Genomic DNA, 14,787 nt, shown 5'->3' on the forward strand with positions numbered 1-14,787 from the left:
GAGGTTAAAAAACTTTATTTGGCTTATAAAATTCCACATTCTGACAGCGAGCTTCGAGCAGTGCAGAAAGCACAGGACTCTGTTTCTGGGGTGGGGGCTCGGCCTGGAGCACCTCTGAAACTGCTGGTGACCCCTGGGCTGAGACTGGACACACAGGCAGCCTGGCGGCCAGGAGAGCCCAGGGGCCACCACCACCAGCAACGCCTGACCCGCAGCGGCTGCAGTCCTCGGAGGGCGGGGCGCCTTCATTCCGAGAGCCGACGGCCACGGCTGTGGTCCTGGTTGTCCCGCCAGACGCAGTAGTTGAGCGTGGCCGCAAAGGCCAGCCAGGCCAGGTACGGGTAGAGCAGGCAGGCGGCCGGTGGGCTCACCTGGTGCCAGACCACGGCCGTGGCTGCCGCCACTCCACCCATCAGCAGGAGGTCCACCAGGGCCTGCACAGACACAGAGGGATGACAGGGAGGCCTGAGGCTCCACGTACCCATGGGGCTGTGTGTCCCAGCTGCCCACTACCACTACGCCTGAGGGAACTCTCCATCCGCCTCTCAGTGACCTGGTCAAGCCCCTCCCCCATTTTCTGCCTCAGTTTCCTCATCTGTAAAATGGGAACAATCGCCCTTCCCTGACTATGCCATGTGTGGGGTGCACAGCACCAGGTGTAATGTGGGTTCTCCTATACCAACGGCCCCTAAGCCCATCAGAGCCCCACAAGGTTTCCTGCATTGGAAGAAGAGCAGCTGAGGGGCCCTGGTACCCTAAGAGCTTCTGAGAAGACGTGAACCAGGAGCCAAGTGCCTCCCCTGCCCCCGCCTTTAGACCCTGACCCTGGGGGTCTGGGATATGATGCCCCATGTCCCCCAAGGGAGGGGCCGTCTCCAGGGACCAGGGAGACAAGCCAAGGTCACACTCACCCAACCCATTTGTCGGGCACCGAAGAAGAGGGGGGGCCATGCCCAGTTCAGAGCCAGCTGCCCAGCGTAGAGGCCCAGGGGAACCACAGCCTCCTTCGAGAAGCCCCCCAGCTCTTTCCAGATCATGTAGGAGCCATACCTGAAAGAGAGGCTGCCGGTCAGGGCACCAACAGGCAAGAGGCCAGGAGCCTCCCTGCAGGGCCGGAAGCCAAGCTCACCTCTGGGACCACACACTGATGGCTCAGCCATGCCCTGCCACCGACTGCTGTGTGGCCTCAGGGAAGTTGCTTAACCTCTCTGGGCCTTTGTTTCTCATGGGGTTGCTGTGGAGATTCTACTTAATACACTGGCAGTGCCTAGGGCAGTACCTGGCACATGGGACACTCAATAAATATTTGACATTATTATCTTCATCAGTGCTGTAAAGGGGGAAGCACATAAGGCATGCAAGTAAACAGGATGGGACTTTTGGGCTGGGCCTTAGAGGATGAGTATGAGTTTGCCAGGGGGAGGCAACGAGGATATGCAAAGGCTTAGAGGCATGCACGAGACCCCTGAGTGAGCCTATGTTACTGGTGAAGTCTGGGGGGCACTGGGGAGGTGAAGCAGAAGAGGGCCTGGTCATGGGGCTCTTAGGGCCACAAGGACAACAATAACACCACCAATAATAATAGCTAATGCCCTCCAGCATTTACACACGCAGGCACCGCTCTTTCCGAGCATTAGCTCATTCATTCTCGTGATAACGTCATGAGATGGGCAGTACTACCACTCCCATGTTACAGGTGCAGAAACTGTGGCACAGACAGTCAAAGCGCTAAGGGCTTGTGGCAGGCGATCAGTAGGTGAGTCAGCATTTGAACCCGGGTGGTCTGAGGCCAGAGCCTGGGCTTTTTATTCTGTGAGGGGTTGGACCTTATCTGGACCACAGGGAGTTTCCACGGGGTTCCACAAGAGAGGTGCCAGATTTATGCTCCATCAGGATGTTGATGGTGGTGGGAGGCCTGGAGGCTGGAGCAAGTTAAGGCAGAAACAGTGGTGCCTGGGCCGGGATGGGGAGGAGAAAGCAGGATGCAGGAGGGCCTGGGGCTGGCAGAGGGTGTGGCCCAGGTGACACCCAGGTTTCCAGGGCTATCTTACTCCCATCAGAACCCTGGGGCGGACTTCCCTGGTGGCCCAGTGGTTAAGAGTCTGCCTGCCAATGCTGGGGACATGGGTTCAATCCCTGGTCCGGGAAGATCCCACATGCCACAGAGCAACTGAGCTTGTGAGCCACAACTACTGACGCCCGCGCGCCTAGCGCCCGTGCTCCACAAGAGAAGCCACCGCAATGAGAAGCCCGCGCCCCGTAAAGGAGAGTAGCCCCCGCTTGCCACAACTAGAGAAAGCCCGCGCGCAGCAACGCAGCCCTAAATAAATAAATAAATAAAAGTGTTTTAAATTAAAAAAAAAAAGAACCCTGGGGCATCAGCCTGGTCTCTGCTACCTGCCCTCTGCAGCCCCACCCTGCACTGGGCTGGGACAGAACCAGTCTGCAGGGAACTTTCCAGAGAAGGGTGGGAAGCAGACCAGTCTCCTGGGTGCGGTTCCCACTGGAGCCACCGGGGGGTGGCGTGGGGGGGGGGCACTCCCCCATCCAGTCCTGCTTTGCCTGGTGGCAGTTCCTGGGTCTAGTCCAGGAAATCCTGTAGGGTCCCGACTCCAAAGCCCTGTGTCTGTGGGAGGTCCCTTGTCAAATGGGGGGGTCATGAAAATTAACCGAGACAAAGCCTGTCACCAGGCAGGTGCTCGACAAATGGCTACTATTACTGCTGTTCTTACTGCTACCGACCTTGGAAGCATCCACATGCCCACGTCTGAACTTTGCACACTGAGCCGGCCTCACCCTGCTGTTGTGAAAACAGCCAGAATGCCAGTACGGGGTTGCCCGCCCCTCCCAGGAGGCCCCAGAGGAAAAAGTTCAGTTGTGCAACCAACAGGCCCCATAGTTTTCTCCACCCTCACTTGCCAAACGAGGCCAGGAAGTGGTGCCCGCTGCCCCGGGAACACCTGCACAGTTCCCACTCTGGAGGAGAAGCTCTGCCCTCGGGCCTGGGCCTCGCCCTGCCCTGCCTGCCCCGGCAGGTGGACAGGCCCAGCTGCCAGGCCAGCACCCATGCCCACCTACCCCATGGCCGAGTACAGCGTGCCCCAGATGGGAGCCAGCGTCCAGCGGGGCGGGTGCCACAAGGGCTTCTGCAGGCCGGCGTACCAGCGGAGACTCTCCTCGCGGATATAGTGGGAGCCCAGGAAGCCCCCCAGACTGGGCACCAGCGTGAAGCCCACGGCGGGCACCCAGGGCGGGGCCATTGCTGCTGCAGCTGCTGTTCCGGAAAGTTCTGAAAGAGAAGACAGGGCTGGGGTGAGAGGCGGTGATGCTCCAGAACTGGGGTGGGGCCTCCCCTGGCGTTTCCTGAGGACCTACCGTGCACAAACCAGGGGTGGGTCTGTTACCAGCCCCTCATCACTCATGGATCAACCAGTCAATTGATGGAACATGCAGGAGGTGCAGAAAAGATGTGTGAGGTTGGGGGGCCGGTGCTGAGTCCGCCCTGCAGCCCCACCCAGCCCAAGGGCCCCAGGGAGTGCGCTTCCACCCCCACCCCCACCCCCACCCCCACCCATGAGGCTGCCCTGCCGGCTGCACGTCCACCCCCGCTCCAGCTGCCAGGCTCCTGTGCTCTCACCCTCACCCTTGACCTTGGGTCTCCTGGCAAGTGACCCCTCCTCTCTGCTGCCTCAATCACGGCCAGTTTGGGTCCCCCCACCAAGAAGGCTGCCCAACTCTCCCTCCCCGGGCGGTATTGTGAGGCCGCCTCGGTCCACACCCTGCGCCTGACGCTCCAATACTTCTCATTCAGTCATTCGTCATTCATTTCAACAACAGGTAGCAGACAGAGCTTGGCTCGAATACCCGCTCCCCACCAACATACTGTGGCCTCCGGCAAATGAACAGGACATCAACGTGGCCGACCTGGGTCCAGCCCAGTGTAGGGGGGTCTCTTTGTACATCATCCCACGGGCCCACCCTGAAATCACCTCCCCTTCCCTGTGTTCCAGAGAGGGAAAACAGCCTCCCTGGGGTCACACAGCACTCTGGGGTCAGGCTCTGCCCAGGTCGAAAAGCTGCTGGGCCCTGACGCCCAGGGCCATGGACGTGGTGGGTGGAAAGGGACAGAGTTTAAGGCTGGTGAGGGCCCCTCAGCAGCCCTGAGAGGCTGACGGGGCTCACGGCAAGGAAGGCCTGGATGCTGTCACCACTACCTCCAGGGCTGGAGCCCCCCAGGCAGGGACAGAGGGGACCCAATCTTCAGGTCTCTCCATTCTGCTCGTCAAACACTCCCCCTTGCCCAGCAGCCCCCAGGTCTGCGCTGAGGACCTAATAGGCGCCCAGCAGTGCTCAAGGCTCCCGGGGAACTGAGCTCATTGGGGCTGAGAGTCCAGCCAGACAGCAAGCGGGGCCCTGGGCTGGGGTCGGGGGCCAGCTCTGCCTAACCTGCTGTGGGACCCCAAGCCTATCAGCACCCCCAACTGGGCCTCGGTTTCCCCACCACAAAATGAAGGGGCTGAGCTCCTGCTAACACGCCCTGACTCTAGTTGGAGAAGCCGGAGTGTCTGTAGGAGATAAGAAGCCACACAGATGGATTATGTTCAACAAACTTGCAGGACGGCCTGCTGGGGTGGGGGCTGGGCACCCACGGCGGATGGAGCGGAAGAGGCCCAGACCTCAGACAGGGCACCCCGACCCGGGATCAGAGAGAAGATGGTGCTGGAAGGGCACGGAGCACTTTCTCCCAGGACACGGGAGGGGACTGCGGCGGGGGAGGAGAGAGGCACGAGGCAGACGGGGCAGCAGGTACCGGGAAGAGGCCTTGCCCATCCGGAGGCAGTGGGGAGCCATCGGGGCTTCCGGGTGGAGGGCGAAGGCTGCCCAGGGCAGAAGGGGCAGCTGCTGGCCTGGCGCGGCACGAAGCTCCGTGAGATGCAGAAGCAACCTCAGTGCCCAACACCGGGGACTGTTAAGGATGGGTCAACCCCCAAGTCCAGCTTGGAGGACTCTTTAATGATGTGAAAACTGTCGTCAACATAACATTAAGTGCACAAAGCAGAATACAAAATTGATACAGAATTATCCCAATTTTAGCAAAAAACGGATATGCATTTTAAAAACGGTAACAAGTGCGTGAAGATGTTAGCAGCCATCACCCTCATAAAACAAACACCTCCTGGGGAACGGCTGTGAGCCTGGCCCGGGCACAGGCCCGACCCAAACACTGTCTTTCTGTCCTCACCCTTTGAGGGACCCACACCATCTTATCCCACCTGCCGACGGACCCATGCTGCAGAGCGGCGGGGGCGTTTGCCCAGGGCCCCTCCACAAGCGGGTAGCTTGGGAGTCTAAGGCCCACACGCAGCAGAGGGATTTACGATGCTTTGTTATTGCTTTCCGAAATGTCTATAATGAGCATACTTTCAAAAGGAACAGTCGGAGAGTGTCAGGCATCCAGCAGAATCCGGCTCTGCCATCTAGTGACTCTGATTCCTCCCCGCTGGGCCTCAGTTTTCTCGCCTGTCGAGTGGGGACAGTGAGCTCATTCCCCACGATCACTGCACAGATGAGCCATGAGGATGAACACTGCCCAGGGCTGGCTGGTGACAAGTAAAGGTTCCTGTGCTTCTCCCCCGCCCCTCTCACCCCACCCCCCGGCCCTCTGGTTTCCAGGGTGCACACAAGTGTTCCTGGGGTGGGGGCGAGGGTCTGATCTCACCACAGTATGAAGGCCCACCTCTCCCGGGGCCAGGAGAGCACTGGTCCCGTGCTGCTGCCAGGTGGATGTGGAGCCCTGGGACCCAGCCACCACTGGGTCATCTCGGGGGAGCCCAGGCCACCTCAGCCAGCTTTCTCACCTACGCCATGGGGCACAGCCCTGCTCAGCCTGTTTAATAAATGTGTTGAATCCACAGCCAAGTGACAGCCCTTCGGCAACCCTAACAAGCTGTGTTCAGTGCCTGAGGGCTCCCCTGGACCGTGACCTGAGCTGGGCAGGTGGGAGGGCTTCACCTCGCACTGACTCTCACACACAGATAGGGACACGGAGGCCCAGGGGGTCGGGGGCTGAACTGTGCCTTTTCCCAGGAAGGTCCCAATTTATGCCCACTTTGTCCCAAAAGAATGGCCCCCCTCCCTCTCAGCAGTGCTCCTTTTACAGGTGACCAAGGTTAATGCCACCAGTGTAAGACACATGACACGGTTCACAGAAGTGGACACACTCGCTCTGGTATTCGTGCCCCAAACACAAACCCCAGTCCAATCATGAGAAAACGTCACAATCCCAGACGGAGGAACATTCGACCAAATACCTGGCCTGCGTTCTAGCACTCTTGAAAAGGGTCAAGGTCACGAAAGGCAAGGAAGGACGGAGGGAAATGTCACCGACTAAGGACAAATAACAGCTAAACGCAATGTGGGATCCCAGACGGTTGGGGTCCTGGGCCAGCTGAGCACGTTAGCGGGGTTACCGGCATGGTGTGAATTTCCTGGTTCCACTAGGGGAAGCTGGGTGAAGGGTACGCAGCAACTCTCTGCACGACCTTTGTAACTTTACTGCAAGTCTAAAATTAGTTCAAAATGAAACATTAAAAAGAAAAGAAGGGGCTTCCCTGGTGGCGCAGTGGTTGAGAGTCCGCCAGCCGATGCAGGGGACACGGGTTCGTGCCCCGGTCCGGGAAGATCTCACGTGCCGCGGAGCGGCTGGGCCCGTGAGCCACGGCCGCTGAGCCTGCGCGTCCGGAACCTGTGCTCCGCAACGGGAGAGGCCTCAACAGTGAGAGGCCCGCGTGCCGCAAAAAAAAAAAAAAGAAAAAAAAAAGAAAAGAAGGACCCTGGTTTGGACACTAACACGCACAGTCTCTGCTTCGGTCCCTAAGCCCCACCCCGACCCATCTGCCACCAAGGCCCCTCAGAGTTTCCTGACCATTTATTTGTTTTCTATTTCTTATTGCTCTTGGTTAATGGAAATGAGAGTCATGTAACATAAAATGAACCATTTTAAAGTGCACAGTTCAGTGGCATTTGGTACATTTCCCAATGTCGTGCAACCATCTATACCAAGTTCCACCCCCAAAGACGCCCACCCATCAGCTCACTCCCCGTTCCTCCCTCCCCCGGCCCCTGGCAACCACCCATCTGCCTTCCGTCCCTGTGGATTTACCTTTTCCACACATTTCACATAAATGGGATCACACGTTATGTGGACTTTGGGGTCCGGCTTCTCTCACTGAGCGTGTTTTCAAGGCTCACCCACGTTGTGGCCTGGGTCCATACTTCTCCCCAAGGCGTTGTGGGCAGGGGCACTCGTGTCACCCCGCCACGGCACCCAGCCGGTGCCCGGGAAATCCCCAGCGTGCCAGCCGACGGGGCTGGAGAGCCCACCACCCCGGTCCCTTGCTGTGCAGAACAAACACCCCCAGGAAGAGGTGGTGGCTCTCCCCTCTGCGGTGACAGAGTAAGGCCTGAGCCCACGCTTCTGCTCAGCTTTCCAGGCTGCTGTGTTGATGCAGCACTGGGCCAAGGGGATTAAAGGGTCTGCCCAGCCTGAGGGTCAGAAAACAGGTCAAATGCCCCACATGGAGGCAGCCCAGGCAAGGAGCTTCCTGGGGCCTCACGGGGACTGCCAGGCTCTTGAATCACCCGATTAGGGGACCCACCAAGCTGAGTCATGCTGGGCTGGGCTGGGCTGGGCAGGGCGGGGCAGCTGGCCCAAGCAGGCCTGAGAGAGATCCATCCCGTGATGGGGTTAGGGTTAGGGTTTGGGTTAGAGTCACTCCAGTGGCCAGGAGGGGGCGCAGGGCTCAGGCAGAGACGCAAAGCCACCCACCTGCCCTTTATCTGTTTCCGTCAGAAGGTGACTAAGCGCCCACCTTGGCCCTGCCTGCAGTTTTCTTGGTGAAGCCAAGCCAAAGCTCCTCTCTGGGCCTCGGTTTCCCCTTACATCAGGTGGGTGTAACCTGCCCTGTGTGCCTCATGGGGCTGTGGGCAGGCTCAAGGGAGGTCCAGATAAGCCAGGGGATGTGGGGGTCAGTGTTGGGGACCACTCATGCCTCCAGGAGAAGAAGCAGCCACATGGCGCAGACCCAAGGCTGAGAAAATGTCAGCCGGTTGGTCACCCAACGCTCAGTGGGTGAAAATGCTTCCAAAAGGCCCCGCCCTCAAGGCCTGGGGCCACTGAAACACAGGCCAAGAAGGGCAAAGCAGAGAGCTCAGGCCCTGGGGTCAGGAGACCGCGCAAGGCCTTCGGGAGGGGTGGGGGGCGGAGCCTGGTGCAGGGCCCAGCTGTATTCATCCTGGGTCGTCGCGGCTTCACAACAGCCGCAGGGGTGAGGCCAGCTGCTTCTCTTCTCAGGCCCCGAATTCCACATCTCTCGGCCTCCATAGTGGGCTCCACTTTCCAGATGAGGAAACCGAGGCACAGGGAGTCACAGAACTTTCCAGGTCTGGGTGACTCTGAGACCTCCTGAAACACCCCTCCAGCTCCTGATCTGGGAGTCTGCTGGCCTCAGCTCTGGGCCACACAGCCAGTCACAAGGATGGGCTGTGTCACCTCCCCTCTTCAGCTTCCTCCTCCATCGTGACCAGGCGCTTAAGCCCTGCCCCAGAAACCTGCGGGGGGCCCAGGGCTCATCTCAGGCCACTCCCACCCCACCTCAGCCATTCCACCCCCTGCCTGGGCGCCAGAGGATTCTCTCAGGACCAACAGCCTCACTCCCTCCAGTACCAGGGCCACGTTCCCAGCGCCAACGAGGCATCAGGTCCCAGCTGGGCCCGTGGGCAGCAGTTTCGGGATCGGAATCCTCCCTGCCCCTGGGGTGAGACTCAGGATCTCTCTCCTAGCGACGCTTCACTCCTGGGCCTCTGTGGCCCCGTCTGTGAAGGGGAGGTGGCGGCAGTGGGCCTCGGGAGGAGCTTTCTGTTCTCTGAGGCCTCCCTATAGAAGGTGACAGGAACGGCTGCTCAGAAACAGAACAGTTTTGCCTCTTCTCTGGTCCCCACCTCCGAGCTGTACCCAGCCCCTCCTGGGCCTTATGTCTCCTTCAAGCCACCACCGATGGTCTCAGGGACCTTTTTTTTTAAAATGACTCACAGCTAATCGTCCTCATTATAACCTCTGTTAATCTTTTTCATTATGAAAGTATCCAATGTAACAGACAGCAGGTCTGGAAACCCAGCTGGTCTGGGATGGGGTGGGGCTGGGGGTGACAAAGGGGAATCTGCTTTATGGAGAATGACTATTGAGACAGCATGCTCAGGCATTGTTTGCACAATCAAAAATGAGTAAAAGAAAATATAAATAAGAGACAGATTCAGAAATGAAGTAATGAAAAGTCAAAAGTGTATACGGCACAAAGTACGCTCGCCCCCTGTCAGTACCTCCCCTACCCCCGCTCAGCGATCCACTGTCAGCGGTTTCTGGTTTCTGGCTGAACCAGCTGGACACCATTCAGTCATGGCCAGGCAGACACACACACACATACACACACACACACACACACACACACACATTCCAGGCACACACTCCTCTGGGTATGCACTGTGGAGGAAGCAGGGCTTTGAAGTCAGACCACGAGCATTTGAACCCCAGCTGCACTGCTCCGTGCCCCTGGGCAGTTTCTTGGGTGAGCGTCAGTTTCCCCCCAGTTCAGAGGCTCCTTTGGAGGCCCAGGGCTCTTTCTGAGGCTCCCTCTGCGGAAGCTGAGCAGCCTGTCTCCCTGCTCCCCGAAGAGCCTTTCTCCTCAGCCCCTTTCCCGACCAGTGGACAAGAGCTACTGCTTCCTGGGAGCGGCCCCTGGCCTCCCGCTGCCCTGTGTCGGGGTCCCCACGCCACTCCCCACAGAGACACTGGGGCCCTCGGCCCACATCCAAGCAGCCTGGCCTTTGGGCCGCGGGCCTGCTGTGCACCAGGCACTCTGGGCCGTGCTCCTTGTACACAGCCTCCTCCTTGGCCGTGACCCTTTGGGACACCCTCAGTCACACAACCTTAGGGGAGGCTCGAGTCCTGCCCCTGCCCCTGCCGTCCACCCTGCACATGTGGCTGGTACCAGGTACCATCGTGCCCTAGCAGGCCAGCCCGAGAGGCTCCCAATCCGGGCCAGGCCACAGGCCTCGGCAAGGCTGGCTCTGGCACTCAGCCATGTGTTCACAGCTGGAAGCCCCCCTGTAAGCAGATAGGGTCGAGTGCCCCCCAAGGAAGAGAACCACTCATGGCTTTCTTGACACAAGAGAAGCCATTTTAGGCCTAAGCCGTTTTGTGATCTAAGCCTGGCCACAGGGCTTGCCCTTGAACAGGCCTCTAATAATCTTAAGGGAATGAAAGAACAGACAACTGTTATCAGGCAAGAGAAATAACAATAGCAAAGATAATAAATCAGTTGTAAAGACTCCCAGTTCTGTCTCAGTGGTAAAGGTTACCCCGAAACACGTTTTTGAGCTGTTTTGCAGAATTTAAACACATCTCCCTACCCCCACCCCAAGTGCTCAGCTACCAGATCAGCTGGAACCTAAGGGACAAGAAGCTGACCTTTGCTGACCCGTCGTAACTTCAATCAACTAAAGCTTGGACTCTATAGACCTCTGCCCCAATTCTATGTTGAATTCTCCCCTGCTCAAGACCCTTCATGAATATGCAGCTTAAAACTTCCCCAGTTTTGCTGTTTGGGGAGACACTTCTTTGGGAAAGCTCGAAGGCGCTCTCCTTACTTGTTGGAAGGAATAAATCCTTCCTTCTCTCCTCGGCTTGCTTGTGCCTTTTGGCTCCGCACCACCCACCGAGAGGTGAACCCAGTTTTCCGGGAACACCATGACACCTCCCACCTGGGCTCCCAGCTCCTTTGCAGGAGGGGCAGGGGACAGGCAAGTCCCAGGGGATGCCCTGCCCACACCGGGACGTGTAGGTTACAGCGCACCTGAGCACTTGACGGGGATCTAGGGACCCGGTCCTAAGGCTCCGCGGGGCCTTCACTGCCTTTGGACAAATAACCTCCCCTTCTCTGGCCTGGGTTTCCTCCCCTAGAAATGGGGTGTCTCAAGTGGATCAGGAGCCCGAGGTCTCCCAGGCACTTTGTGACCCTCAAGGTATCCCGCTCCTCCACTCCCGCCCTCTGCCGGCCGCGGCTGCTCAACTACCGGATTGGGCGGGAAGGCGGGGTGCCTGGTCCCTCCCGCGGCTCCGCTTCCCGCGGGACCCGAGGGCCCAGCGGGGTGCGGCGGGGCGGGGGTGCCCAAGTTCCCCCTTCCGCGCCCCCAATCCCGCCGGAACCCGGCCGCGCAGGAGCGCCGACCGCTGAGGCCAGGGCCGGGGGGCGGGGGGGGTCACCACCCCCCTCCCGCCGGCCGACCCAATGGCCGGGTCCCTAGTGCTGCCCCCCGGCCGCCCCATGGGTCCCCGTCACCTCCCGCCGCAGTTTCCCCTCGGGCCCCGCGCCGGCGGGCGGGCGCTGTCGGGGGTCGCTGCCGCGCGGGGCCCCCTTCCCGCCGCCTCTTCGAAGCCCCGAACCCACTCACCGGCGACGACGACTCGCTAGGGGAAGGGCACTGCGCGACGGGAGGTGGGGGCCGGGCCCGGATCCGGACCCGCCCGCGAGGCCCCGCCCACCCCGGCCCCGCCCGGCTTGGCTGGAAACCCGGGCGGCGGCTGCCGACCGCCCAGCGGGTTGGGGCGCTCCCTCCTCTGGCCGCCCTGACAGAAAGACGCGCCTCAGCCTCCCCCGGGCACGAGCGCGCCTCCCGGACGCTTCTCCTTCCCACCGTGACCGCCCCGCCGCGCAGACACTGCCGGCTCTGCGGGCAGGTCGCGTCTCTTCCGGTGCCTCATTTCTCCTATCTGTAAAGTGGGCCGATAGAGATCACCGATCTCAGAGAGGGCAATTACGTCGCCTGACGGCAGAGCCCTGAACATCCTTCTACACAGCAACCCTGGCCACCATCTCCGGAGGAGGGCCCCAGTTCCTTTAGCTGTTGCCCCAGGACAGGAGGCAGCCCTGGCCCAGCCTCTCTGCGGCTGGCTCCCTCCGCCTCCATCTCCTCATCGGTAAAATGGGCACAGCATGGTGGGACTAAGGAGGATGCCACATGGTAATGCAGGAGACCACAGGCGCTTGGCATTCAGTGACCATCACAGCCCAGAGGTGGCCTCCAGTTTGCCAGGTCACCCTGATGGGACAGCGTGTCCAGGCCCAGGCCTTGAGCACTTCACCGCCTCATCTGCATGCACTGCTTCTTTATTACTGCAGCCCAGGGCCTGTCACTGCCCCCTTGACTAACTTGGCCTGGCGGGGCCCGCAGACTGCCAGAACCACAATTGCCCGAACTGGACACTTGGGGTGGGGGTCGGGAGGCCCAGGTGAACCCTGCCTGCTGCTCCTGGGCTGACGTCTGACTTCCCGAGGCCCTGCCTTTTTTGCCTTCATGGACCTCTTCTACCTTTGACTGCGTTTGTATAAAGGCAGGTATAATCCAGGCTGGGTTCTTTTCACGTTTTTCTTCTGATTTTAAAAGAAATGAAAATATTTTCCTGGATCCCTCAAGGTACCATGGGCCCACACGTTGTGGGTACTGTTCCTCATGAAGTTGGTCTGGCCACGCCTTCCAGCAAGCTGCCAGCCCTCACCCTCTTCCTCTAAGGAGGCGCCCAATGGCTTGGCTGAGAGGCAAACCCGCCTGCCGCGGAAGACGCGTGGCGGGGAGGCAATGCAGCTTCCCTCCCGCCTCTCCCCTCCTGCTTGCAGGGCTCAAGGCCCACAGGGCATCCTGGGAGGCAGCGATTTCTGGTCCCAAATACTTGCTGGGCACCAGGGCCCGGTGCAGGGGGCAGGCAGAGGACAAACACACTAGGCCTGCCCTTTTCACAGGTGAGCCCCTGCAGTTCAGAGGGCCAGTGGCTGCCATAGGGATTAACACTGCAGGTCTAGATGAGATGTGGATGCCCCTCCTGGGGCGCTGGGAAGCCTCCCGTTACTTGTGCCCCCCTCTGCCCAACCGCACACACCCCACCTAAGCCTGGGCAGCGGCCATCATCCTCCCTAGCTGGCCCCCAGGGAGTCCCTTCCATGCCCCTCCTCTGCTCGGGACCCTCTGTGGCTCCCTTAGGATACAGTCCAAGCCTTTTACCTGGCACTCAAGGCCCTGACTACCTGACCCTATCCCACCTCCGTGCCTTTGCATACACTGTTCCCCCTGCACAGAGGATCCTTCACTCCCACCCTGGGCAACTCCACGTGTCCAAGTCTGACTGCTCCCCAGTGTCACCCCAGGAAGCTCTTCCAGAACGCTGACTCTGTACCACCCCCACTCTAATCGGGCAGTGACCTCTGAACTTCACAGCACTGAGCATAGGAGCCTCTCCTGGGCATTTGGCATGTGCCAACCTCAAGGGATGTATATATTGAGTACCACAGGTTGCCCAGCTCTGGGCTCAACCCTGGAGGGTACAACACAAGCAAACGCAGCCCCCGGCCTCAGTTGATCGAGGAAGGAGACATGGAAAACACCCTCCCAATCCCCAGAGAATACTCAGAGAGGTGACAAGGTCACACAGCTTGTCAGTGATGCAGTCAGGATTTATACTCCGGCAGTCCAGGGCCTGCGCTCTTAACTGTCGTGTCATTCATTAGGCTTCTCAATTCTAAGTGTGATTTGAGTACAGTATTTTCTTATATTTTGTGTGTTTACTTTCTTACATGAATAATTCATATTTATTGTAAGGGAATTGGAAAATACAGGCAAAAGGAAAAAAGTCACCCACTCTCCCATTACCCAAGCACAGTCAACACTTTGTGAGTTTTTCTATGCCTTTTTCTAAGCACGTGCACGTGTTTCTTTACAAGAATGCCTTCATGAAATAATTGGTTTTGTAATTTGTTTTCTTCCCCTTACAATAAATCAGAAACCTCTTTCTACATTATCAAAAATTTGTCTACATTTAACACGTGTGCGCTTTAGAATAATAACAAGATGCCGTCTGTCCACCCCCAGGTTAATAATACGAAGATTCCCAGTGCCCTAGGAACCTCCTGGCGCTCTCTCTGGTGATTGCTGCTGCCACTCCAGAGGTCACCTCTGTCTTGACTTTTGGGTTAAACACGCCCTTACTTTCCTTTAGAGTTTTATTAAGACCCTTAGGTATGTCTCCCTGAGCCCTATATTGATTCGCTTCAAACAGCTGAGGGGCAGCATGCAGCTGGCTGGAGAGAGTGGACACGATGGCCGGGGCAGAGGAAGACCCCTACGAAGGTGAAACTGAACTGAACCACTGGGGCACAGACTGGCCTCAGCCTCCCTGAGCATTGACAGGAGTCCCTCTGGGGCAGCTGGCGGGCAAGGCTGGGTGTGCAGCTCCCCTGTCGGCACATCCCGCCAGGCTGTGGTGTGGACATTCAATATGAAATAGAGGCATGGGCTGTGTGTCTTCTTGCTTCTGAGCTCACTGCACCTGTATGAGCTCATTTCCTGGACAGCACATCTCGCCCTTCCTGGTCCCCCTGTGTTGGCGATGAGCCCATCCTCCAAGAATGCAGTCTTTTTTTTTTTTTTTAATATGTATTTTTTTTGACTGCGTTGGGTCTTCGTTGCTGCGCGTGAGCTTTCTCTAGTTGCGGTGAGCTGGGGCTACTTTTCATTGCGGTGCGGGCTTCTCTTGCTGCGCAGCATGGGCTCTAGGCGCGTGGGCTTCAGTAGTTGTGGCGTGTGGGCTTCAGTAGTTGTGGCGTGTGGGCTTAGTTGCTCCGCAGCATGTGGGATCTTCCCGGACCAGGGCTCGAACCCATGTCCCCTGCACTGGCAGGC

At 58.7% G+C, this 14,787-nt stretch overlaps 1 protein-coding gene across 2 annotated transcripts; it reads right to left on the reverse strand.

The window, feature by feature from the left end:
• Positions 1–11,545, reverse strand: TSPO (translocator protein). Of its 2 annotated transcripts, XM_065887385.1 has the most exons (5): positions 11,509–11,541; positions 9,435–9,437; positions 3,079–3,289; positions 912–1,050; positions 1–434 (listed from the first exon to the last, which is right to left on the reverse strand). In XM_065887385.1, the coding sequence occupies exons 3-5, from the start codon at positions 3,258–3,260 to the stop codon at positions 246–248; spliced, it is 510 nt and encodes a 169-aa protein (XP_065743457.1). In that variant the 5' UTR covers positions 3,261–3,289; positions 9,435–9,437; positions 11,509–11,541; the 3' UTR covers positions 1–245. The 2 variants fall into 2 exon arrangements, with proteins under 2 accessions (XP_065743457.1, XP_065743458.1); XM_065887386.1 differs by lacking the exon at positions 9,435–9,437 and having other exon boundaries at positions 11,509–11,545.
• Positions 11,546–14,787: the final 3,242 nt, after the last annotated feature.

The sequence above is a fragment of the Phocoena phocoena genome, chromosome 11, assembly GCF_963924675.1.
Source record: "Phocoena phocoena chromosome 11, mPhoPho1.1, whole genome shotgun sequence".
NCBI classification, from domain to species: domain Eukaryota; kingdom Metazoa; phylum Chordata; class Mammalia; order Artiodactyla; family Phocoenidae; genus Phocoena; species Phocoena phocoena.